At 40.5% G+C, this 27,077-nt stretch overlaps 1 protein-coding gene across 2 annotated transcripts in view; it reads right to left on the reverse strand.

Annotated features, from left to right (window-relative positions):
• The window catches only part of mybpc2a (myosin binding protein Ca), an 84,735-nt gene extending 58,406 nt beyond the window's left edge, over window positions 1-26,329 (reverse strand). For both annotated transcript variants that reach the window (XM_034711773.1, XM_034711772.1), the window contains exons 1-3: window positions 26,269-26,329; window positions 3,646-3,681; window positions 3,518-3,526 (exon numbers count right to left, since the gene is read on the reverse strand). In XM_034711773.1, coding sequence (XP_034567664.1) covers window positions 3,518-3,526; window positions 3,646-3,681; window positions 26,269-26,290 — 67 coding nt within the window. In that variant the 5' untranslated portion in view covers window positions 26,291-26,329. The remainder of the gene's footprint in view (window positions 1-3,517; window positions 3,527-3,645; window positions 3,682-26,268) is intronic.
• Window positions 26,330-27,077: the final 748 nt, after the last annotated feature.

The following is a 27,077-nucleotide window of genomic DNA, read 5'->3' on the forward strand; positions in this document are numbered from 1 at the left end:
CAACACTATCATTAAAATGAGGGGCCTTAGATAGTCTGGTTCAAGCATCAAACCACAAACACTGAGTAACTTTGATATAGTGTTTGTTCTGTGTTATGCTTTCAGGGCTAACGTGCTAGCAAGATACCAGAACGTGTTTAACGCTAGAGCACGAAATCCAGGCGACACAACAGGATGAGGATTCGGCACAATTAAGCAAAGTCTGTGTTTTGCGTCCCTTCAAAGACGAGTCACTTTGCTAACTTTAATTGCATTCCTATAACTAGAACTGTATACATATGCTTGTATCCTCTTGTAGAGTTGCTGCATATACGGGATGACATTCAAACCCTAAAGGTGAACTGAATATGTTCCCATCCTCATATAGACTCTACACATACATGCACAACAACATGGAACCCTCTACTCAGGGGACTCATTACACATTACAGATGCATGCTACAGGCAGAGAACATCAACATAATCATACATATGGATCGTGTTTGACTAATAAAAATGTGCGAAGCTGCAGTGCAGTACATTATTCCACCTGATCTACACACATACAGCACATACATCTCAACACATACATCTCAGATATCGTGTAGCGATGCGGCTGTGGGCAACAACACCCACACACAATTATTCTGCACATTTAGCTGAATGCATTACCCTCGACTATGGATTTGTCTTGAAAGGTCAGGTTTTCAGGCACACGAAGAAGTGAACTGAGAAGCACAATCTGCCATTCTGCATCCATCACAGGCTCCTCTCTCACACATACAAAACAGTGTCATAGTGTATCATGCAGCAGGTTGGAAACGCGTTGACACCAACACTGACACACGGTGATGATGATGACGTGACCGAGGATCCCAAAGAGCAGCACATTGCTGTCATACAAGAAAGTGTGTTTCAGTTGAGTGTGTGTAGATCTGACTTCAGGTAATCAGAGCTCATATTCTCCAATATATCACTGCATCTGAATATTAAATATGAGCCTGAATTAAACTCAATGTGTCCGGGACTTCTCAACACTTTGTTTTTCTTCAGGAAACTACTTTATTAATTTAAAGTTATTGGTTACAAATATGAAGAAATGGAAAATAAGAGTCATTATTGAGTTTCCATCTTCATTAAATCTGTTGATTTTCACAGAAACAAAGTGTTATAACAGCCATAAGCCTTTTTCATAAAGTTTGTTTTATTTAGTAATTTATTTATTTATTTCTCTCTTTATCTATTTATTTATTAATTAATTAATTTATTTATTTTGTTAAGTGATATTTTTAGTCTTTTTTTTCACCATAATTGACAGGACAGCTGAAGAGAGACAGGAAGTATGGGGAGTAGAGAGTGAAGGAAGACATCCAGTGAATGGTCGACCGGCCAGGAGTCGAGCCGGCGACTTCTGCGACTTCTGCGACTTCTGCGACCTCTGCGACCTCTGCGACCCCTGCGACCTCTGCGACCTCTGAGACCTCTGAGACCTCTGAGACCTTTGCGACCTCTGAGACCTCTGCGACCTCTGCGACCTCTGCGATGAGGACTAGACCGCTAGGCCACTGGCGCCCCAAGTTTGTTTTATTCAAAATAGTTTTTCTGTCCAACGTTTGACCAATATACAGTTTTGGCGGTTTTTGCTCTGTTTTTGGTCACCACCAACCTCTAAAGGGAATATCTGATTCTGTCAAGAAACACTGCAAATAAATTATATTAATTATTTTCTAATAAAAGCTGCTAACTGCAGCTCGAACATTGAAAAGACACTGCATATAAGCTGTTAAATTTACAGTTTTAAGGGAATAAACCTTAACCCTAACCACAGACTCATAGTGATGTTAATGAAGCAGCTAAATAACTTGGGTAGATGATATGTGAGGGGTTTGGGTGCTGTCAGTAAAGTTACAGACCCAGTAACTTCAGCTACTTTATGCCATCAATTGAATGTTTTCTACTTTAATTTAGGTTACTCTATTTATGATATTTTTATGCTAAACTATTGTAAGCTTTAATAGGAAAAGACCGTTTGGAATGTGAGTTAAGGTTAAAATATGTTTATATTATTCATATGGTAACTATTAACATACAAGTTTATGTAAGTTATTATTTGTGTATGTGTGTTGTTATAATTATTTCTACAGCGTCATCTAGTTGGGACCAAAACATGTTGAATGTACTTCTGTGGTTCTAATTACTTTCACCTGGAGCTCGGTCATCCTAGCCTCTCATTGGTTGGTTCTGTGACATGTGATTGAGTGACAAGGAAGTGTGGTTATGCCGATCCAGTGTGGCTAAAGTAAAGCGCTCTTGAGAAAGTTATCCGTCTCCATCCTGCTGTTTCCTATTAATAGAGTGATCCAACTACCACACATCGAACCCTCACGTTACACTATTACATACCATCGTGACACATTACATGATAACACGCTACAGCATGACTTGTTACATGCAGTCTCAGCAGACGAGTCTGGTCCTGCTGGAGGTTTCTGCCTGTTAAAGGAAGTTTGTCCTTGCCACTGTAACTTGCTAAATGCTGCAAAGTGCTCTGCTCATGGTGGATTAAGATCAGACTGAGTCCTGTCTGTGAGATGGGACTGGATCTGATCCTGTCTTGTGATTTGGCGCTGTATAAATAAAGATTGATTGATTGATAATGGCTTCATACACTGTGGCACATAACATCAAGTTACATTAAAGTTAAGTTTTGGTACATTATGTAGAGTCAAGTTATATTGATGTTTGAATTCATGTTGCTTTACATCCACTTATAAATAACTCATTGCCCCTCCAGATGGTCTTAAACTGAAAGCAACCTGAAAAGGTGGGTGGAACATACACTATATTAAAACAGAGATACTTCTCTCCACTGAATTGTCACACGTTTTCACAACATGAAGAAAAAACCCTTTGAACTTCCCCTGAGAAATGTTAGCCCGAGCCGTTAGCTGCGTTTAGCTCCCATAAGGTTTAAATAAGGGATGCTAACACTGCTGAGACACTTTCACAGTGTTTGCTGAAGGACAAATGTGAAAGTTAATTTGCATGTAGTGTATGCATGGTCGGAATTAACTTTACCCAGGCTAAAATAGGAAAGTCACACACACATACACACACAGATACACACACTCATACCATGTGATGCTCACCCATAAATTAAACACCTTCTATTTTGCTCCCAACACCTAATTTAATTAGCATCTCTGGTGCTTAAAATAAACTTATAACATGCCCTCAGTGCTAATAAAAGGATATTATGTATGTATCTAATGTGTGTGTGTGTGAGTGTGTGTGTGTCATGCGTCTACACACTCAGTCCCACCACCACAGAAGTTCACAGCTTCTGTGTTTCTTTCATTTGCAAGTCTTACCCTCCTCCTCTGCTGTCTCCTCTGAATGAGCCGAAAGACACACGTAATTTAACGGATGAGGATTTATAATGAAGAGGATGACGATGACAAAAGAGATGATGAAGAAGGTTAGGATGATGAGGAAGTATAGAGATGATGAACATGTGAGTGTAGAGTGTGTTTCTTACCTTTCTGGTCTGTATAAGAGAGGAGAAACAGAAACACATCAGAGTGAGAGGTTTTATTAAAAGATGTTTAAAAAAATTGCAGGATGTGAATCTGAAGAATGAAATGGATTTGTCAGGAAGGCACTTACCAGCAGGAGGTGCTGCAGCCTCATCGCCCTCGGCTGCTGCAATTAAACAACAATTATGTAAATTAATTTGTACATCCTCGTTGTTTCACATCATAGCCCACTACACCGGCAGCAGCAGCAGCAGCAGCAGCAGCAGCAGCAGTGTGGATAGTCACGGCTTTCAGAGGTGAGGCACAGTAAACTGTTTGAAGAGCTGCATCTTTTGATCTGAATCCTCCAGAGACCAGAACTAATAATAATTTCTTTATAACACAGGGGGCACTTGTTTAGCGCTTGTTTTATCTGAGACACGATGCATTGTGTTTACATAAATGGATATTCTAACATCAACATGAATTTGGCTGCACAAAGTGTGCACAAAGGCTCATCTGAGGAGGCGCCCGGTAGATACTACTAACAGGGATTCCACAAACAGGAGAGGAGACACCTTTATTAACACACAAATCAGCTCCAAACATACACTCTTAAATAAACGCTTTCATTTTAATAACATAAACACACATTCAGAAGCAACCGCAAAGGGAAACTACATTTGGGCAATTTTTGCTTTCTGCACCGCTTCGTGATTTCTGCAGGGTTCGCCTCTGGCAGCAGAGCGAGAATACTGGATCTCACCGGGGGAATAGTGCGTGATTCAAATGAGGAATGGTTTACAGAGACAGAGCGGCGGAGATAAATATATGTACATTTTTTCAGAGATCATGAAGAATAATTGGGCTTAAAAAAATCTGAGAGGGGCAGCCTCAAGACAAAAAAATGCTTTTGATAGGATAAGTACATCAAAGTTCCAGGATCCCACATCTAGGTTACTTCAGAAGCTCAGGGGTGTCTAATGAGATGGCAGATTAGGTGTGAGTTTGTATCTGCCAGACAAACTGAAGCACACAGCTGCACAGCAATAATTCAACTCTGGCAGCATTCACTTTTAAACCCGTGTATTCAATAATTCCGCAGGTTTATGCCCTCATTAGGCGTCCTGTTTAAATGTTAAAATAGGGTTTCTGTCAATGCAGCAAAGCCTATTAAAGGTCCCAGCCCAGGATGTGAATGAGGATATCTTCTTGACAGCTATCGTCTCTCTCCAACCACCGACAACAAGCCACAACTGGTACTGCAGTGCAAAGTGTCCCATGAGACTACTTAACAGTGGGTCTAAGATATCAAGGCCCGGCCTTGGCACTCATGGCTGGCACTCCATGTCTGGCATACTGGTGGGTGGGGTTGGTGGTGGTACGGGGGGACAACACTTCTATTTTGGATATGGTTTGTTTTTCAGGCAGCAATCTGTTAATGCTTCTCTCAGCACTTCAAACCATGTGGGGATCTGTAATGCAGAAGAAAGCAGTAAAAACTTTCTTCAGGTTGCAGCTGAAGCATCTTTCCTGCCTCTCATATGGAAACCAGGAGGCAGTCGGCTGCTAAATTTTAGATTACATGGGATGTGCTCTGTTTTTCATGGCTGGTTTACCTCAATGTCAAAGTTTAGAGAAGCAGGATCTGATCTGGAAAGCTTTTGATGTGGAGACACAGTTGGGGCGTAAAATTAACACCTTTAACCGGTCTTACTTTGCTTGTTTGGATGTAAAAGTCCTAATTATCACTGTATGAATACCCAGGGAAAGCCTCATTATTGTCAGTGGAGCGGCTGCACATCAAATAAGATTGTTGTGATTCAGGGCGTCCAGATTTGAGAGGAAGTGAAGACCAATGAGGAACTAATTAGACAAACTTTGACCTCACGTGGTGTAAAAATATTAAAATAATGCTTTTTAAAGATTTCAATGCAGATGCAAAGAAAATTCTGAACAATACAATAACAAAAATATTTCTGTACACAATCTGTAAAAGCACCTTGAGTAGCTGCAGGAGATTAGACTTGCTAATTTATGAGAGATGGTTAAAAATAACCTAATTCAAATTCAGACTGACATCCTTGTTTTCTTTACATCATAACTTAAAAAAATTTGAAGACAAACCATCATAGGCTGGCTCCAACAAACATTAGATGTACTGTTAGATGTCTGTACCCTGCAGCGAGCGGCTGTCTCGCAGCAAAGAGGAGAGATGTGACGGTTTCAGCTCTCACTGTGGGTTTTCCTGTCTTACTCCAAGCAATGTTGTGTGTGCAGGAAATTCAGTTTCTACAAAAGAGTCTTTGATTACAAAGAGATTTACACACGTTATCAGGATCTTCTTTATTTATTTATATGCTGTCCACTCCTCAGTGGACATGTTGTTTTCACTGAACTATGTTATGTTGGGTGTCTGGAAAGTCTTCAGTATGAAGGTTAAAATATAACCTTCATATTTCATGCAGATGATCAAAGAGACATCAAATACCATGTGGGTTTATTTTTATAGTTTAATGCCATGCAAGGTTCATGATATGATGGCAGCTCCAATAATTCGAATAATAATAATTTGAATATCCAAATATAACAAGATCAAAATGTGCTATAAAATGCAAAACTACACTATAACATGGAAGAGGAACATCAGAGGTCAAAGTCAACAATTGTAAAGGACTTTCTTGGGTTTGATTTGTTGGCTAATCACTGGGCGATATGAGACATGAGGCAGTGATTTGTGGCCTAGATGTGTTGATTCAACTCTGTGCTTAGTCATTGTTGGTGTTACCATTTTGTGCCATTTATGGATAATATAAAACCTTTAATAATGAATAAATATGACATATTAAGGTTGATAAAGCATAACACAACAATGCAAACCAATTAAATAAGCCCAAACATGATTGACACTTAAATACTTTACATCTGTAAGTTAATTAGTTGGATAATTGATGTACATCTGGTGATGCAAGAGTCACCAAAGTGATTTAAAAGGAAACAGAGGTCGTCATTAATTGTTATACCAAATTTTGTGGCAATTACTTCAAAAGTATCAGGGATATTTCAGTCTTTACCAAAGTGATGCACCAACTGTCCAGTTGCCAGGTCAGTTGGGGTCATCCCTAGAGGCACCTGACAACATGAACAGAACCAACAGGCTGCAGTTACTGGAAGCTTGTTAGCTAAAGTGACGCTCTACCACTTGAGGCCACATGGAGTATCGGTCAAATTGCCTTCATTTTGTGATTATTAGTGCAATCAACTGGAAAGATGATGCATAGTTAAGAATCTGGAGGGATAATGGGCCGCATTTTGAACCAAATAACAAGTTAAACACCTCCTAATGTCATGATGTAGGATTAATACACAAAGGTAAGGACCCAAAGCGCAAAAAAGCCAAAATTTCAAACAAAACTTTCTTGAATTATCCATTAAAGAAATCCAAAAAGGTCCAAACGAAAACATCAAGGAGCACAAGAAGGTGCCTGCTACATACTGCATTTAAATTTATGACTGCTCTGTTGGATCCATAGGCTGTATAAATAATTGAATTGGAATTGGTTGGATCTGTGTTGCAGCATGCAGAGCCAGACGTCACTGGATTTCCGGTTTCAGAAAGAGGAATAAACAACGGCCAAGCTGATAGAGAAACTGCTTCTTTGGCATCCACTTACGATTTGAAGAAGTGGAAGAAGTGGAAGAAGTGGTTTATATGGAATTTAATAATTTTCACAGCACCTAAAAACTTAGTTCCCCCGTCAAAACAAAGGAAAAAAGCAAAAGTGGAACGAGCGCTGGGCATTATGGAAACAGTACGCAACGGAGACTGGCCCAATGCATACTGTGAAATTTTCCTGAATCAGTAGACATCCAGGGAGTTTTGGCATACTGTAGATTTTGCTCTTGTTCACTTACTACATACTGAATTTTGGCCAAATCAGTACTTATTACTAGTATAGTAGGCAATTTTGAAAACAGCCAGAGACTAAATACTGACAGGACCAATGAAACACAGGTGAGGCAACGAGACAGAGAGTTGGAACTAATCAGGGTGTGGCACACAATCACTGAGGAGGGGAAACTCAGGATGTAAAACTCGACTTGACCCACCGGAGGAAACACAAGAAAAGAAGAGGAGACAAAGTATGAAGAAGGCCAGTTGAACCTCTTGATTTTCACGAGCTGAATTGTCAAGTTACTTTTAATAAGACTCACAAACTGGATCACAATGGTTCAACGTTTTAACCGCTTGACCTGACAGGAAAATAGCTGCTTCATAAATATGAACCACAGAGCTAAAAGTTTATTTTAAGGTCTTCACTTTTAAACCTGACGCTCATTTTTAATGTTTAATTAGAGAGCAGATCAGCAGCACAGCTGTGACACGGCCTCCTCTGTATCTGCGTTTTGTGATCGATGTTGATGAGATGGAGGAAAGTGCTGCTTAAAAATAAACCTTTTCTGTTTAACTATCCGTGTGACCGGGTTCTCCTTGAGGTCTTTCTCTCTTGTATATTTGGATGTATGAGGAAAGCTGTGAGCAATCCTCAAAGTTCCAACCAGGACAACTGTGACTGTTGAACCTTCAGCTCTAATGCTGAAGGAAATGCACGGCTGATGAACACTCTGTCCGTGTGGATCCATCTCCGCTCTCATTACCGTCCACGCTTCATCGACGCTCCTCTCTGTCCTAGATAATTTCACTCTAAAGCCGTCTGCTTCTCTGTCTTCCAGGTATCTCTTAAATGGATAATGTCTCTGGCGGTCTCCATTCCTTCTTCCTTTTCACTTAATGCAAATCCCTTCTCTCAGCACTTTTTTGTCCCACTGTTTCTTTGTCCTACTTTAATCTAATTCTACTTTCTTCTGCAGGAAGTGAAAAAAGAGTAAAGCAAGACTGAGAGCCATGAGGTGGAAACTAAAAACGGGAAAGAGAGAAGAAGAACGATCCAGGCCAGCGGGGGTCAAGGATGGCGTGAAGCTTCACTTTAAGAGCCTGAGGATTGGGTTCTTCTGAGAGGGAGATGAGACATTTATATTTAACAAATATCATCTGAGATGCTTGTTGAAAGGATTTTTATTTACTCCGTTTTCGCTGACCCCGGCGCTGTCTATACCGCCTTAAAATACACACATTACCTGATGCTCTTGGCGTCGTAATTATAGACGGTTTTAATATCCAAAAGCTTATCACTGATATCATTTCAAGCTTGAGAGCTATAGTGCCATACAATATGACCATGACCATAAAAGGTTTGCTGATTACTCCAAAGCTGAGACATGTGGAGGATATTTTTTGTGTGTGAAATAAGAACATGTTGGTTTTTAAAGCTCAGTTTGTAGAGCACAGTCTGGGTTGGGGATTTGTTTCTAACCACGGATACTAAAAGATGTATGCATTCTTCAATCTTCAAGGTGCTTATGATATAAGCGCCCACTAAATGGCATAGACGGTTCTATATATATTGCCTGGGATTACAGGGTTATACATATTTCATGCACTATTTCTCTGCTTTAAGAGACTGTGTTTCAGTTTGATTGATTTTGAATATAAGCTAACTTTCTCCCGTAAAATAACTGCTTCAAAATCATTCTGACGGTACGCTGACTTTTAACAGGGAGGATATGGCCTCTTTCTTTCCCTCTGTGTGCACCAAACGCACGTACTTACACTTTACAACTCACTCTGACTGGATTTGATCTCCCTCCATAAGTCAAGTTCATTTCCAGTTGAAGCGCCTAGTGTTTGCTGGTTCTAGTCAACAGACAGCCTCCAGTGTTAAATTATGAAGCCAATGCAGGAGTGCTAAAAACTGCATTTCCTGAATGCTGGCTCCAAAAGTCCAGGAAACCCGTCTTTACAGCACAAAGAAACATGTCTGTATTTGTTTTGAAGATAGTTAGGTAGGTGTGCATATAGTAGCTGTTAGCAATGATGCTAAAGTCCTGCTTTGCCCCGCCTCTTTGCCTCTTGCAAGGTTGACTGAAAGTTAGGTTGAGTCAGCATTTCCAAGAATAGCGAAGGCCATCACTGGGTGAGATCACTGACACCATGTCCATATTTTATACAGTCTGTAGTCTGAGTTTGGTTTTCTCAGAAGGGACGTCATGGTGGGAGGCAGAGACACTGAAGGAGGCAAATCAAAAAGGAATGTTGACCAAGCAAGAGGTCAGATAGAAGTAAATCACAGACTGGGTTTTACTTGTTTGCAGGAGAATTAATCTCCCTCCGAGACTGTAGGGGCGCCATAGTCATGGGCATTCATAAACTTCCTTAATGTGTCTTTAAGTTCATTAAACCTTTAAAAGGTAATAAATACAGCAGGAACATACTGGAGTCTGACCAGGCCCAAAAATGTTTCTATGTCAGCGCTCTTGTTGCTAGCAGAGATAACTTGTTCTGCCATTTGGGAAAGAATAATAATTTACAGCTTGCAGACAGAGGAGACAACTATCATAGATATTAACTCAGAGTCACACACCCTATCTTTAAAGTGACACGTGAACTTGTACAGATGACACGGAGCCACACTGTAACTAGGGTACACAAACTCTTTCACCTGTTTTTGGTCTCCACCTTCTTGCCAAATAAACATCTGACTCTTGAGCTACTCAACGTCGGCCATCTAGAACAGCTCACACTGCCAGACAATTTCTCTATGAACCAAAACACTAACTGTAAGTGAGTACGATGCACTTTTAAGACCTTCGTCTTCTCGTCTCAAAGTGAGCTGCCACTCAGACTCATCAGTTCCGGACAACAGGTGGAGACACTTCAGGGCAAATTGGTCACAGGCAGTGCCCCTCAAATACCAAAGTTACTGAAGCTGAGCTCAGCTACTGTATCAGTCATTAGCAGGATTCCACTCCACATGGTCAGAAGGAACAGATGGTACTAGAAACAGCTGCACAGCTGCACAGAAACTGCACTTTGTGGAGTTTTCTGAATGCAACAGAAAAGTCAAGACCTTTTTTCACATGAGAGACCAAAAACAAACTTCCTCTTATACAAGTGTGACTTAAAGTCTGGGTTTTATGATATTAACAGTGTATTGCAGCTAATTCAATTAAACTTATTGTCTCAAAATAACATTTTGCAATTGATTTTGAGTAGATGAGGTTCGTTATTATGTCAAGCACTCTTTGATAACCACTTAAGGCAGTGATTTTCAACCACTGTGCCGTGGCACACTAGCGTGCCGTGACAGATCATGAGGTGTGCCATGGGACATTATCCAATTTCACTTAAATAGTCCAAAAAATATTATTCATATGCTGCAAATAATTTTCCATGCAGTACATCTGTGCCTGCAGTGTATTGATTCAATACTCGTCATACTGACCTGTGCTACCCATCCACTGGGTGGCAATAAAGTACACTAATGACCTGGTTAATTTAAGACAGTAGAATTAATGATGCAAGAGAGGTGTATATGACAAGACCAAGGGAGAGGTTCCGGTGGCTGGTGGTGAAGCTTTCAGCAGTGTGTCTGCCCCCTGGTGGCTGGCTGCAGTATAGGTCAAAAAATCTGTCTCCCCCATTCATTTGAATGGGGGAGCAGTCAAACTTTAAAAAATAAATACACGTCGTAGGATTGTTTCTCACATCCGTATGCTGTGGTGATGTGTAGTTAGTATTTGACTGTTTTGTGTTCATGGACTGTTTTTCCTGAAAAGTTTCTTTTTCGTTAGTTATTAGCAAGCGGCAAACTCCGGTCTCAAACGATGAAGCCAATGCGGAAGTGATATAAACTGCAATACATCGAAAATCCTCTTGAGGCTGGCTGCAGAAACACCGGAAACCACATAGATATGAATGGGAAAAAGACGATCTTTGCAGCATTAATAAACATGTTTACAGCCTGGTTCAGAAAACGGCTTGGCCCTACAACGCTAATCTCTCTAATGGCACACACTGTACGGGGGGTGAATTTTTTTCTAACGTGACGGTTAAGAAGATATTAAGATTATGAGTTTTGCCCAAATAAGGACATGACTGACGTGACTCCCGGTCGGGAACACACAGCCATTGGCTAAGAGACTCACACTACGTCACACTCTGCCTAGTTGAGTTCCGCATTACCAATATGGCTGCCGCCGTCCATTTGCTTCAAAACAGCTCTCAGGAACAGATGGGTGACGTCACGGATACTACGTCCATATTTTATACAGTCTATGGTTATTAGAGTTTAAAAAACAGGGTTTTACTTCCTGTTTCCTTTGATTCACAGCCGCCATAGAGTGAAACTTCAAAGGACACACAGCGTCTTGTGACGTCACGCTGTAGGGCGGAGCTTGTTACAGTGGCTTCACAGGCTCTGGCTGCACAATGGCGGCGCCCAGGAGAGGGATTTTTTGGCTTCAGAACCGTACAACGGGAAGAGGCGGAGCAACGCTGTCCATTTTTATTTACAGTCTATGGACAAGACGAAGACGTAGGTGTACAACAGCGGTGGATAAATATTCAAAAAGGAAAAATGAAACTCCAAACAGGGCCCTGGATAAATTCTAACCTGGATGAAGAGCTAATATGGGCGGTGGAAAAGGCAACTTTTATGAGAAAAACTATAACAGGGTCTGTGAGCTCTCAAAGTGAGCTACTTAGAAGCTGAACTCCAAAATCAAAAAAGCCACACACTGAGGCAGAGACATTAATACTACCTGCAAAAGCTATTGTAAATGTGATGCTTCACCCTGACGCAGTTAAAGAAGTGGCGAAAGTCCCTCTCTCGGATACATAGATTCATAAATTGAAAGGCTAAATGTGTCATTTTGGAACACTTTGTTGGTGTTGTGACTCAGGATTTTTTTAATGTAAGAAATGTGCCTTGGCTCAAAAAAGTTTGAAAACACTGACTTAAGGATCTCTGTTATCACTATTTCTTCACATCACCATTTTAAGACACTAAAACAGCTATAAAGTCATAAATTATCATACCAGGTTTATTGATGTTAACCAACAGCCTGGATAATGTTCTCTAAAGTGTATTTTACCACATACCAGAGAAACACACACTGTTGATACCACAAGAAAACCATAGAATTTACATTTCACTGATGATTTCTGCACAATCTCCTCCTCCAAGCCCCCCTTTCTCTGTTGCTCGCTCTTCCTGCGTTGCTTTGAAGGGTAACCTCTGTGGAATGTGCTCTGTTAATCTCTCCTGACATTTCCCTGTCTTCCTTTGCTGCGTTAGTCTCCTGCTTGTTCAGTCGGTTAAGCCAAAGGAGACTGGCCAAGCCAAACATCTGAATCTCAAAATCTATCTCTCTCCACGCTGAACCGAGCCAAAGAGGGCACGGATCCTCCTCATATACATTTCTTTGACTGTTATGATGTTAGACACAGAGCAGCTGTCTCTTTGCAAGACGTCGAAAGCTGCTGCAGAGAATTGCACCACTTAAGTGCTTTTGTTTCTGCTCCATCTTGATGGTAGAGGACTGCTGAGTACATTAAGTCACTTAAGCGTGTCTACAACCGTAAGCTATGGCAACAGCAGACGTGTTAACTAGAGACTGAGGCCCACGCAGTCTCCTCTCGGGGTGAGCATAACGCCAATGGGTGGTAATATATTCCCCCGGCTCATACTCAGTTACTGCAGCACGGTGCCCTTCACCCCTCTGTGCTGGACGACTGTGTCAGGCGCAGGTGACAGTTTGAGCTCATGTTACTGAGTCTGTGAGAGCTGAAGAGTGTTTCTCTAAAAGTCAAACAAAATCGAGTTAATCCTCAAAGTCCAGCGCCAACCAAAACACTCTTACATAATATTTTAATGAGTCAGTGTTTTATTGATTCTAACTTTAGATGTAAAAGTTTGTCCGTCAGAGATGGCAACACAGAAAACAAAAACAAGAAGGAGCTCAGGTATTTTGCAAAGAATGAAGGTCCGCCTCAACCAAACTTTAAGTCACAGAGATGTGATCCATGCTTAAAGTCTTACAGGTTTAGTTTCTGACTAATTTAGTTTCCTTTAAGACTCAGAATCATTTTGGGGGATCATGGCATTGATTTGAAGTTCCTGCTTTTGATTTTGTGACTGCACATTTTTTCAGGAGTTGCAAATTAACCCAGAAAAATCTCTGCAGCAGGTTGTAACTGGTGTCAATGGTGTAGATACACAGAGCTAGCAGTCTTAGCTGGTCCCATTCGTCCCCCCAAGATGGCATGTTAGCATCAGAGAGTGTACAGACGCCAGGAGTCAACACTCGAGCGTACAATGCCAGGCGTTCTGGCTGCGTCTTTAGGTGAGGTTGTGCAGGAACAGATCAAACCAAGTGTGCAAACACTGCATGAAGATGATTTGCTGCACAATGACTTGAATAAAATTGTGCTTAAATTTGACTTCTTCTTAAAAAGCCAGAAGATTGGGACGCCAGTGTCCTAGAGGTCTTTCAGCCAAATTCCACCAGATCCGTCACAGCACTGGATCTGATAGGTTTCTATTCCAGTCAATGTGTTAACTTCCGCTGGATCTGCTCCGTTGTGTTCCGGCTGGGTCTCTGATCCAGCAGGTCGGAGTCCTCCGGATCAGATACGCAAGACTTCTATTGTTGCCGGATGCCGGAGCACGACGCATCAATCTCAACAGAGCAGATGGAGCGGGACAGGAAGTCAGGTTTCACCAAAACAAAATGAAAACATCCGGTTAATTTTCAGAATCAAACACTCTGTGTTATCACCAGATCGTATTTCACTTAACTACAACAACAAACCAAAGTCATGATGAGCGGAGCCAGGCCTGGAGTCAACAGGTCAGAGGTTTTCAGAGGACCAGAAAGACAACATGGATGAGGAGAGGAGGAGGAGGAGAATCCTTGATTCAGTAATTACTGTGGGAAAACCTCAGTCACATGACTACAGCTGTCCGGCGGTCCAACACAACCATTGGGTGTTGACAGACGAGAGAGCATGGAGCCGGACCGCAGTGGATCTGGTGGAAGTTCTGGTTTAGGATTCACTAACTGCCTGAGGGTATTGTTAACTCCTGTACGTAGTTGTTACGTGCTCCAAAACACTGACATGGGGTTGATCACAATGCCAAACTCAAGTCTAACAGAAGGTAGTTGGTTATTCCACCGTGAGTACAGCTAATGATCAAACCTTATAGAACTATATACTCTGCTACTTTAAGCCGAGCTGCTGTATCACAATAAGCCATGCTTGTATTTGCTTAACAATGTAGTTTAATTTGAAACGTTTTAATAAACTTCAGAGCTGAACATTGTCCTGCTTTGTCTGCGTCTGCTCAGATTTAACTCAACCAGTCAGATTACTCTCATTTAAAGAACCGCTCTGCTTCTGAGTGATGTTTTCTGTAACTAAAACTCCAATCCTCTCCCATTTATACACAAATGTGGCAGCATTATTCAACAGAGAGTCTCTAAATGTTTTAAATGCACCTTAATCCTCCTTCAGAAGCCACTCATTCGATTATAAAGGCCAGTGATCACACGTGACCGAGCTGCTGCTGCTGCTGCTGCTGCTGCTACTATGCTTAAACCACACGGCTGAGGTGTCTTTGTGTATCTGCATAATTCTCAAATATACACCAAAACCAGGGAATATTAGCGATGGAGTATAAAGAGAAGATTAAAATTCAAACAATCTATTTATAATCCTGAATGTGTGGATTAGTATCAATGCTATTATTGGCTCTGGCTGGCATCCACGCTGGGGGCAGAGCGTGACTGATGGAGTTTCACCATTTTTACGATGAGGATGAAGAGCGATGCTGTCGGCAGAATCGGAGTACACTTAAGCCTCTGCCCTCACTATGACTCCATCTTTTGCCAAGTAAATTTGTCTTGATGATGTGACATGGGACTGCAGCATGTGTTGAATAATATGTCACCACTTGTAGGAGGAGGAGGAAAGGGGATAAATGCAGGGGAACGGTTTAATACTTGCTTGACACTGAGATTACATAAAAATACAGAATATACTGACAACAGCTCGGAGAAGAGATCGCATTCCTACGATGTTTTTGTCTCTAGAATAGAATTAAAAATGCTTCTTCTCATCTATGAAGCTCTGAATGGTCAGGCACTGTTATATCTTTAAGAGCTCAAAGTGCCCTACTACCCCTCAAGAACAGTACGCACACACAATACAGGTTTGTTTGGGGTACCTTTAATATTTTCAAAAGTAGTATGGGAGTGGAGCGCCCCACATACACCGGAGGAATGCAATCTCCAAGCTGTTGTCAGTATACGCTGTATTTTTGTGTAGTCATATAAGAAAAAGAGCTGGTTTAGATTCTACATTTTGTTTTATAATTCACTAAGACCCAATTTTAATCAACCTAGAGCAAGCACTTGGGAATGGTTGGGGAAAACTCCTTTTAACAGGCAGAAACCCTGAGCAGGACCAGACTCCTGCTGGGACTGGATTGGCAGACATTAGCTAGGTCAATTCTTAGTGCAGAAATGTAACTTATAGTTGCAACAACAACTATTTATACATATTTATTATAGAACTGATTGTAAAAGTTGTCTGAGTTGGAGTCAAGTAGGTCCACTGCAGCAGGGGGTCCAAAACAGAGATCCACAGCAGGAACCTGAGAGATGGGGGATTATAGGAAAGATGTATAGTTAGTAACATGCATAAAAGAGACATCAGCACTTACAGAGAGGGTGAGACGGAGACTCTAAGCCTATAGCAGCAAACTCAGCGATGGTCAAATGGAAGCCTGAGCCAGCGTTAGCTACAAGCTTTATCAAAAGTAAAGAGAGTTTCTGCCTCATGGACCCAAAACAATGGGTGGTAACAATCTACCAGGGTTGTTATGGGAGCAGGCTAATAATTGAGGCTCTACCTCCCATACTACTGGTGCATTTTTGCCTTTATTTGATAGAATAGCTGAAGAGAGACAGGAAACATGGGGAGTAGAGAGTGGGGGAGGACCGGCAATCCTGGTAGATTGTTTCCACCCGTTATTTTAGGTCCATGAGGCAGAAACTCTCTTTACTTTTGATAAAGCTTGTAGCTAACGCTGCCTCAGGCTTCCATTTGACCATTGCTGAGTTTGCTGCTATAGGCTTAGACTCTCCGTCTCGTCCCCTCTCTGTGAAGTGCTGATGTCTCTTTTATGCATGTTACTAACTATACATCTTTCCTATAATCCCCCGTCTCTCAGGTTCCTGCTGTGGATCTCTGTTTTGGACCCCCTGCTGCTGTGGACCGACTTGACTCCAACTCAGACTACTTTTACAATCAGTTCTATAATAAATATGTATAAATAGTTGTTGTTGCAACTATAAGTTACATTTATACAATAAGTATTGACCTAGCTAATGTCTGCCAATCCAGTCCCAGTAGGAGTCTGGTTCTGCTCAGGGTTTCTGCCTGTTTAAAGGACATTTTTTCCCCAACCATTCCAAAGTGCTTGCTCTAGGTTGATTAAAATTGGGTCTTAGTGAATTATAAAACAAAATGTAGAATCTAAACCTGCTCTTTTTCTTAAATGACTAACTGTTGATGGGACTCGGCTCCATATGAACAGAAAATGATTGATTTATTGGTAGAGAATGGTTGCTTAAAACAACTTCAGAGGACAGGTACTTCATTAAATCAAGCTTTTATAAGAAATATGGTTTAATCAGATATTAATAAAGGCATACAAGTCAAACTTAAGATGGGAGATGATGAAATAACTGATTCTAACATGCTTCCTCAAGGAAAGAGAGAGATGTGATGTCTCTCCTTGAGTGGAATGAATGTTCAGCTGTTGTAAACTTAATTGACCTGATTTCTTCTCTGTTACCGCGGCCTCTGTTGTCATGGCGCTCCTTTAAACACCCCATGTAAGAGCAGAGAGCTCCATGTTCTAAATATGCTGACCAGGAACGGTGCAAGAGAGATGTTTGCATATTTGCATGACCTACTTTTGGTTTTTGGCTGCTGAGCTTCAGCTACTTTGGGGGAAAAAAGGGGGAATATATTTAATGTTTTAAATAATTTAGAGGATTTCTTTTCTTGTGAACCTTAAAAAAATATATAAAAAGAGTAGTTTAACATTCCCAAACAACTTTCTATGCTATCCATTGTGTTTCAGCAGAGAGGAGATCTCGACAGGAATATTCTCAGTCTCTAATTATTCCATCATTACTGACAAACAACTGAGAAACCTGTTAGGATCTGCTATCCTCCGTCGTGTTTTCCAAGAATTTATTGGGTTGAGGAGAAAATCTGTGAACGCTTCTCAGAAAAACAAGCTTATAATATCTGAACTGCAAACATGGCAGCTCTTCAGTCTGGGCATGCGGACTACAGTTCATCTCCAATTATTCTGAAGATTGATCAACGATTTAAATCATATTTTGAGCAACATACAGCATCAGATTGATCTCATACAGCTTTGTAAATGTTGCAAATATGAAACTTTGTCAGTACTTTGACTGAACAAGTAATTTGTAGATCTCAGCTTTGGAGAAATATTAGTTCTGTGGGTTTTTTTCCTGGTTTATAGATCAAACTCCAAACTGTTAAGACCTTTTTAATTGTTCTTTTCATCAGAAACAGTCTCCAGATTGATGTAATATTTTTTTAACAATGAAACTGGGACCCTGTCATAATAATAATAATAATAATAATAAATGTTATTTATGGGCACCTTTCAGGACATACAAGGTCCCCTTACAAAAAAAAGCACTTGATAAAACAAACAATATACAATATGAAAAGAAATGCAATAAAAAAGGTACATGTGAGGTGTATACAGGGAATACACAGTTCTAAAAAGGAGGGCTTTTAAGCAGGATTTGAAATTTGGAAGAGAGTCTGAGTTATGGATGGTTAGTGGTAAGGAGTTCCAGAGACTAGGGGCTGCACGGCTGAAAGCTCGAGATCCCATGGTGGTTAGGCGAGCATGGGGTACATTGAAGAGCATGGAGGAAGAGGATCTGAGAGTGCAGGGGAGGTGTGCATGTTTGAAGGAGATCAGAGAGGTATGGAGGTGAGAGGTTATGGAAAGCTTTGAATGTCAGCAGAAGGATCTTAAAGTCTAGGCGATATTTGACAGGCAGACAGTGGAGTTGTTGTAGGACAGGGGTGATGTGTTTGATGGAAGGGGTTCTGGTTGTGATCCGGGCAGCTGAATTCTGGACCAGTTGAAGTTTATGGAGAAGTTTGTGGGGAAGACCGAAGAGGAGGGAGTTGCAATAGTCAATACGGGAGGTGAAAAGGGAATTGATGAGAATAGCGATATTGTTAGGTGTGAGGAATATTGATATAACAGCAACTTCCTGTCCTTTTGTGGCTTTTAATTTATCAAAAGTGATCAAGCACAACATGTTGAAGTGCTAAAACTGCAGTTCCTCGAGTGTCCACTAGAGGCTGGCTGCAGAAACACCAGAGACATCATACACACCCATTCAAAGAAGACGATCTTAACAGCAGAAATAAACATGTTAACAGCCTGATTCAAAAAAAAATCTTGGTCTGATTGTCTCATTTTGTATCGGCAAACACTGTACAGGAAGGGATTATTTTATAACTCTGTAGTTTTGAAGATATTAAAGTTACAAGTTTGCATGATTTGGACGTTGCTGATTTGACTGACAGGCGGGCACACTGTTGATGGTAGCGAGGAGGCTAAAGGCCCGCCTCAACTCCACCTCTTTGCCAGTAGTTAGGCCGTCCAAGAGTTAGGTTGAGTCAGCATTTTCAATATGATGACTGCCGATGATACGCTTCAAAACTCTGCATCAGAAATAAATACGTGACGTCCATGTTTTCTATAATTTATGACTGTGATAAGTCCTTGAAGATCATCTCTGAAGTCTCCTTGCAAAAATAACCCAAAACCCAGTTTTAGCCTCCTCCTGTCCTGACCTAAGGCTCAAGAAAGGAAGTTCCTGGAATACAGCCGCGGGTATCTTTAGTATATCTGAACACAATCCAAAATTCTTCTGACACTATTCTGATCTGCATTCTCCTTCTGTTTTATCTCCATCCCCCGAGCGTGCGCCCAGCTCCGCCGAGACCTTTCTGCAAAGAAAAAAGGTCACTAATAATGTTCCTCCCCTGCTGGGACAAGTTGATAAACCTTTAAAGGTGCTGACATTCCTGCGTTACTCCACCCGTACGCTCGCTGTTACGGTCATGCATTAAGTGTGTTGTGACGAACGACTGGAGGAGCAGACACGCGAGCCTGTGTGAGGGGGAATGTGAGGGATGGAACCGCTGTACTGTATATAACACCGGGTTATAGAGATGATGATAAGAATTATGGCTTGTTTGGATTCCAGCAGCGATGTTTCCCTCCCCCTCCTCCCCCCTCCTTCCCGCTCCTCTCCGCTGCACATGAGGAAGAAGATTTATGGATGAACAAGAGAGCAGAAAGGGAAGGATTTGGTAATGGGGCTGGAAGTGGAATAAAGGGGTGTGAATCTGGAGATTAGATTTTATGGCAGAGCTGTAAACTTTTCTAATGGTTTGAGTGAGCAGTTATTACGTGAATAAAGCAGCTTCAATGTGAGGAAACAATTGCTTAATGCAGCTCTAATTTAGGGATGAGGGATCTGTGGTGTCGGTAAACAAAGGCAGCTTTAAATACCGTATTAAGCTGTTGTCGAACTTAGCTTTCCATTCATTTCCTTTTGTCTCCTGCTCCAAATAGGCCAAGGCTTTTCTCAGATCACAGAGGGAGCTGTTAGCATTATGGGATGGATTGAGGGTGCAGTGTTTGGTCTGTGTTCAGCGAGTCTTTGTTAATGATACATCACGGATCAGCTCACTTTCACACCGTCTTTGAAGGAGCTCACGGCGCTGTCGTTGACTCTGCATCTGTTTGTAATCCATCAAGCAGCGAGCGCATACCTGTGGGAACTCGATGATGGCCTTGGTATGAGGTAATGCAACACGGGACCAGTTGCGAGTCGTGTGGTTTGAGAGGGGGGTGAGAGGTGGGGAGGCAGTTGACAGGATGCTAGACTCCTTCTAGCCGCCAGCCGACGGGGTGACGGCTGGTTTAACCTTCTGCTAAACAACTGCAGCTCCTCAAAGACACGAAGATGGACTCGTTACCGGGCGAGGGTCGGTTTACCAAACACATGGACTCAAACTTTAAACACCAGATATAGATTTTAATTTGGATGCCAGACACGACTGTGGTTTTCTTCCTTCACTCACTTAAGGACTATCTCACATCAATCTTAGTGTTAATTTAAACTCCTGATATATTTATTCCTCTGATAAATCTTTGCCCATGATCATTGAGATTCCCCTAACCACAACAATCACTGTATTCTACCAGAATATTAAAGGTGACATATCACGCTTTTTCATCAATATATATATATTGGTCTAAGAGGTCCCCAAAACATGTCTTTAAAGTTTATGCTCAAAAAAACACTTTGAAATCAGATTCTGGTCTGCCTGAAAAACCCTCTTCTTCAGTCCTCCTCAGAACACTCTGTTTTCCCTCTGACCACGCCCCCTCAGGAAGTGGATGTCCCCTCGGCTCTCCGGCACGTTGATCTAATGTTTACATGTTGCATGCATAGACACGGCTGCTCACAGACCCGCGTTACTTCAACCCTCTGAATCTGATCCAGAATCTGATCCTGAAGGAGAGGCGCCTGCAGCAGGACCTTTCTGAACCATTGGTCACAGATTTAGTGTTTCTTGTTGTTTTATTTGTCAGTATGTAGACGTGTGTCTTGGTACACAGCAACGAACATGTAGCTATGTGGCTATGCTAACAAGCGCTAGCACTTATCCATGATAAATAAAAATCATCCACTAGATCTTCAAATCTGCAGACGTGGGGAGTCAAACCGACCTTTGTGTTTATTAAGACAGCCTACAACTAGCATGCCTCCCTCCTAAGCTCCTTGTTAGCACACATGTGTGCAGGTAATGAAAAACAGAGGAGGGGTTGAGTTGTATTTTATACAGTCTATGGGCTGAACAAGCTCCGAGCTCTGACTCCGTGACAGACCGGATATTTTTGTGACGTAACAAAAACACTGAAAACTGAAACGGCTCGTTTCACACACATTTACAGAAAGGTGTAGAAATCAGAACAGGGGCAGAATGGATTCTTTTCATTTTCGGGGGGTTTGTAGACAGGGACACATATTTCAGGGAGAGAACCATTAAAAAGTCAATTTTGCATGATATGTCACCTTTAAAGACAGATATGAAGTTTAAAATCCAAAAAATGGCAATGAAACAAAGGGAACATCTGCCTATAGAAAAAATTAAAAACACACATAATGATAATTTGTTGGCTGAATATTTGGCTAAAGAATCAGACTTCCACACCCAAAATAAACCCCTCACATAAAAGGGCCAAGGGTAAAGAAACACTGAAAAAACAAACATTAAAAGTGAACTATTCCTCATTCTCAAGAAGCTACACCTCTCTACTACTAGACCAGTTTTTACTACTAGACCAGCCTGTTGGGATCTGTCCTGATCCATATATAAAACTTCAAATGTTCACGACACCTGACTTCATCAGCACAGCTAACTACGTCTGAACTGCTGGCAGTATAACATCTGACTTCCATCAGATCAGTGTCCAGTCTGCAATCTGCTACGGTCCATCTCTATGCTCTCTCGTCCGTCCAACATCTGGAGTCATGTGACCTAGATTTTCCCGCTGTAATCCCTGAATCAAGGATTCTCCTCCTCCTCCTCTAATCATCCATGTTGTCTTCCTGGTCCTCTGAAAACCTCTGACCTGTTGACTCCAGGCCTGGCTCCGCTCATCATGACTTTGGTTTGTTGTTGTAGTTAAGTGAAATACGATCTGGTGATAACACAGAGTCTTTTATTCTGAAAATTAACCGGATGTTTTCATTTTGTTTTGGTGAAACCGGACTTCCTGTCCTGCTCCATCTGCTCTGTTGAGATTGATGCGTCGTGCTCCGGCATCCGGCAACAATAGAAGTCTTGTGTATCTGATCTGGAGGACTCTGACCTGCTGGATCAGAGACGCAGCCGGAACGTAACGGAGCGGATCCAGTGGAAGTTAACACATTGACTACAATAGAAACCTTTCAGATGCAGTGCTGTGAGGGATCAGAGACGGACCGGACACAGATCTGGTGGTATTTAGCTGTAAGTTTCCTGTGAGGATGTTCCTGAAATATTATTATTAAGTATTTCCTTAAATGGTGAAAAGGGTCAGGTTATCTTGTCTGCTTCTTGTTCATCAGAGGAAACACGAAGCCCGGCTGTTTTCTTCTGAAACGGGTCAACCAGAGGCTACCAGAGCGGACACCCTTTCTTTCTCGGAGGCGACTCTCTCTTCGCAGATTCACAAGGCCACAGCCACCGCCCCACAACTATTCCTGTGGCTGTTTATTGGGATGCGTGCTTCTTACAGATCGTCGCGGCTTCATCAGTCCTGAGGCAGCAAACAACAATACCCCCAGAAGCGGGGGGGGCGTCACATGAGTTCTTAACCAGCTGATCGACAGGGGCAGAGGGCCTCCGAGCAACGAAAGTGTGAAGAAGTTCAAGAGAGGGCCAACAATTCTGGGTGGGTGGAAACACACGAACAAGAGGAGCTGGTGAGAAGGTAGTAAAGTGCTGCTGGGAACCGGATATGTGTGATGTCAGGTCCCTGGATTGGCGACACATTTGTAAGATGTAATGAAATGTAGGGATGGAATTACTGAAGGGGATAAGTGATACGGAGGAGGAGAACCAAGAAAGGCGCCTCTTGTTTTCAGGAAAGTCTTATTTTGGATTTTATCCTTCAAAGCGGGAGAGAGATCTCTGAATTTTCATCAGCGTGTGACAGAAAATGTGACACCTCGACTGAAATCCACGAGGAAAAAAAAGAGGAGTTCTGACTTTTCACACAATAACAGCGATATGGTGAACTTCCAGCGGATCGTCGCGGGGAGATGGATGCCAGCGGGGGAGACAGTGTAACAGATCGAGGGAGGCAATCAGGGTCAGATAGATAAGGCGTCTGAGGTGCAGAGATACGACGCAAGGTAGTTACACCTGACTTGGCAGAGGTTCCTCCAACAAATCATCCCGCTCATCTCTCACTGCTTTTATCTGTAACCTCCTCCTCCTCCTCTTCTTCTTCTTCCTCTTCTTCCTCCTGCCTGCTTTCCCCCTCTCTCCTTCATGCATAAATTTGTTTCCCGGGCTGTGAGCGAGTGAGCGGCTGATTTATGGCGCTTTGAGGTCATTGTTGACAGAGGCGGCGGAGCGTATTTCAGGCCCGACACAAACATTACGACATACTCGTCAGCCTGTACAGTTTAATGGCACATGTTACAGCGCTGGATCATCGGCCGGTTAACGCTTTGCTGCAGAGTTTATTTACTGTTATTACACAGATATGGTCTGGTCATGTTGAACAGCAGGAAGGGGGCGTTAAGTTTTAACGAGATCTTTGAATTAAGACTCAGCAACAAGTTCTGTGTCATGAAAAAATTAGCAGGATGAGAGTTGGACTCACTCTAAAGATTTTTGCCTTAATGTCTAATCCAGGGGTTCCAAAAGTGTGGGTCGGGACCCCCTGGGGGGTCGCAAGACACAAATGGGGGGTCTTGAGATGTCTTCCAGAATGTTTTTTAAAACAAAGTTATCCAAGAATATTTATCATTATTATTATTATTATTATTATTATTATTATTATTATTATTATTATAAACATTATTATTATTATTATTATCATTATTATTATTATTATTATTATTATTATTATTATCATTATTATTATAAACATTACTATTATTATCATTATTATAAACATTATAAACAATATTATTATATAAACATCATTATTATTATTATTATTATTATTATTATCATTATCATTATCATTATTATTATAAACATTATTATTATTATTATTATTATTATTATTATTATTATCATTATTATTATTATTATCATTATAATTATAACTATTATTATAAACATTATTATTATTATAAACATTATTATTATCATTATCATCATTATTATTATCATTATTATTATTATAAACATTATTATTAATATTATAAACATTATTATTATTATTATTATCATTATTATAAACATTATAAACATTATTATTATTATAAACATTATTATTAATATTATAAACATTATAAACATTATTATTATTATAAACATCATTATTATTATTATCATTATTATTATTATCATTATTATTATTATTATTATCATTATTATTATTATTATTATAAACATTATTATTATTATTATTATTATTATTATTATAAACATTATTATCATTATAATTATTACTATTATTATAAACATTATTATTATTATAAACATTATTATTATTATTATTATTATCATTATTATTATCATTATTACTATTATTATAAACATTATTATTATTATAAACATTATTATTATTATAAACATTATTATTATTATTATCATTATCATCATTATTATTATCATTATTATTATTATAAACATTATTATTATTATTATTATCATTATCATCATTATTATTATTATTATTATTATTAAAAACATTATTATTATTATTATCATTATTATTTATTTATTTTTGTTTATTTACCTTGTTTTCTTATCTTTATCTTCCTTTTCGTTTGTACTCTTGATTATCATTATTTGTTTATTATTATTATTATTTATTATTATATCACTTATTTTTTCTTCTCTTTGTTGGTTTTTGTATTACTTGTATATCATTTGACAACTTGTGGTGAGCAAAGAAATACTGAAAAAATGCAAATGACAAAAGTTACCTAAAAATAGTCAATTTTACCCATTATAGTAAAAAATATCTACAAAATAGTAGCTAAACTTGAAATAAAACCTTGAAAACAGAAAGTGTAATGAGTTTTCTGCATTTCTTTTTGCCTGGTGACTCCTAAGTTTAGGGTTAGTGAACAGTTAATTATCAAAGCATCAGTAGCAGCAGGTTCATTCATAACAGCACAGGAAACACAGACACATGCTCATATAGGTTGGCTGATTTTCTGCAGGCCAGCTAAATGAAGACACATTAAATCCCTTTGAGGGACAGTGAGGGTCACGAGTCTTTGGCATCTATATTTTGGGGGTTGCGTGTTGAAAAGTTCGGGAACGCCTTGTCTAATCTAAAAAAAGAACAAGTGATTTAAATAATTTCCTTATTCATTTATGACTTTCATCATATGCTGAGCTTTCTTCCCTCTCACAACACATCTGTCCCTGTAAGAGTGCAAACACTAAAGCCATTAATGGTTCTCGTTGCTGCGTTTTCATCTCACTTGCTTCCTTCGTCCTCAAAATGTTTGACGACACATTTGATTAATGAGACAAATTTTAAGAGAAAACTTAATACAACCACATTTTGTTTCACTCAGGGGAATAAAGAACAACTAGAGGTAATTTGTCCCCTTAAAGAGAGGCATAATCTTCTCATAGCTCACTGTCAAAAGAGAAAAGCAACACAGGCGCAGCAACAGTGCATTTCTAAAAGTTAAATGTCTTTGACTCTCATGCCAGCATCATATCAGGAGATATATGTAAGATTGAAGAAGCTAGTTCCTGAATTATTAATGTGGATTTGTTACCATTGCATTTTTTGAATCAGCTAATGATCCCATAACATTTCTGCAAAAATCATCCTCACTTTAAGATTCTACTTCTGCAACCAGAACTCCAGATTCAGATCAGATCAGAATAGTTTCAAATCACGGGGTTAGAAAGTCTTTGTTGTTTTCCTTTGCCTTCATCTGAACATCTCCCAGCTCTGTCAGCTCCCACATTTTGTTTTTGATTAGTGAGTTGTGGAGTGTGATCCTCCCGGTCGGACCAGCTTACCTGGCTTCTGGGGCTCAGGCATGTCTGTCTGTGTCTGTTTATAGTGATTCCTCTGAACGCGTCTTCCTCCCTCCTTGTCTGTGGATCTGCCTGCACTTTCCTCCTTCATCCCTTTTTATCACCTCATCTCTCCCCCCCACCTAAACACACACACACACACACACACACACACACACACACATGCACACACACACACACACAAACACTCTGCCAGTCACTTCATCCTCCCCCCGTCAAGTGGAACAAGGAAGGAGGAGAGCAACAGAATAGCTGTCACTTGAAACCTTGGCAGGAGCTGCAGAGCTTTGAGGAGGAGAAGGAAGACACCATGAGGGGTAAAACGATTCAGAGCCTAAAGTAAAGTCCGGCCCTCAGGGAGAACCTGCCAGCTGATTAACTCATTAGGCTCCACAGAGCAGACATTATCAGTCTGACTGATGTTAATCAGCTCTGACAGTAAGATTGAAGGGTGGGACGGCCGCTAAGACACTTCGGATATCTCTTGTATTTAACTCGACGTGGTAAATATTTTTTTTAGGAGGATGCACTGAAATTTTTATCAAGGCAAGTTAGCATCAGAAGAATGATTTTTTAAAAGCTTTATATCTTAGTAAGGAGGATTGTTCTTTTGCAGGATATGAAGTAAAAACTACTCAATGGTGGAGGCAGGTAATGTGTTCAAATTGAATGTTGGCACCACTGAGACGGTGCTGAAGGAAAGTCAATTCGTAGTGGAGACCAATAATCCTGTAGAAGGTCTGTTGATGTAGAATAAAGACCTCCATCAAGGAATCCAGGGTTTTAGTTTT

This window comes from Notolabrus celidotus, chromosome 20 (genome assembly GCF_009762535.1).
Source record: "Notolabrus celidotus isolate fNotCel1 chromosome 20, fNotCel1.pri, whole genome shotgun sequence".
NCBI classification, from domain to species: Eukaryota; Metazoa; Chordata; class Actinopteri; order Labriformes; family Labridae; genus Notolabrus; species Notolabrus celidotus.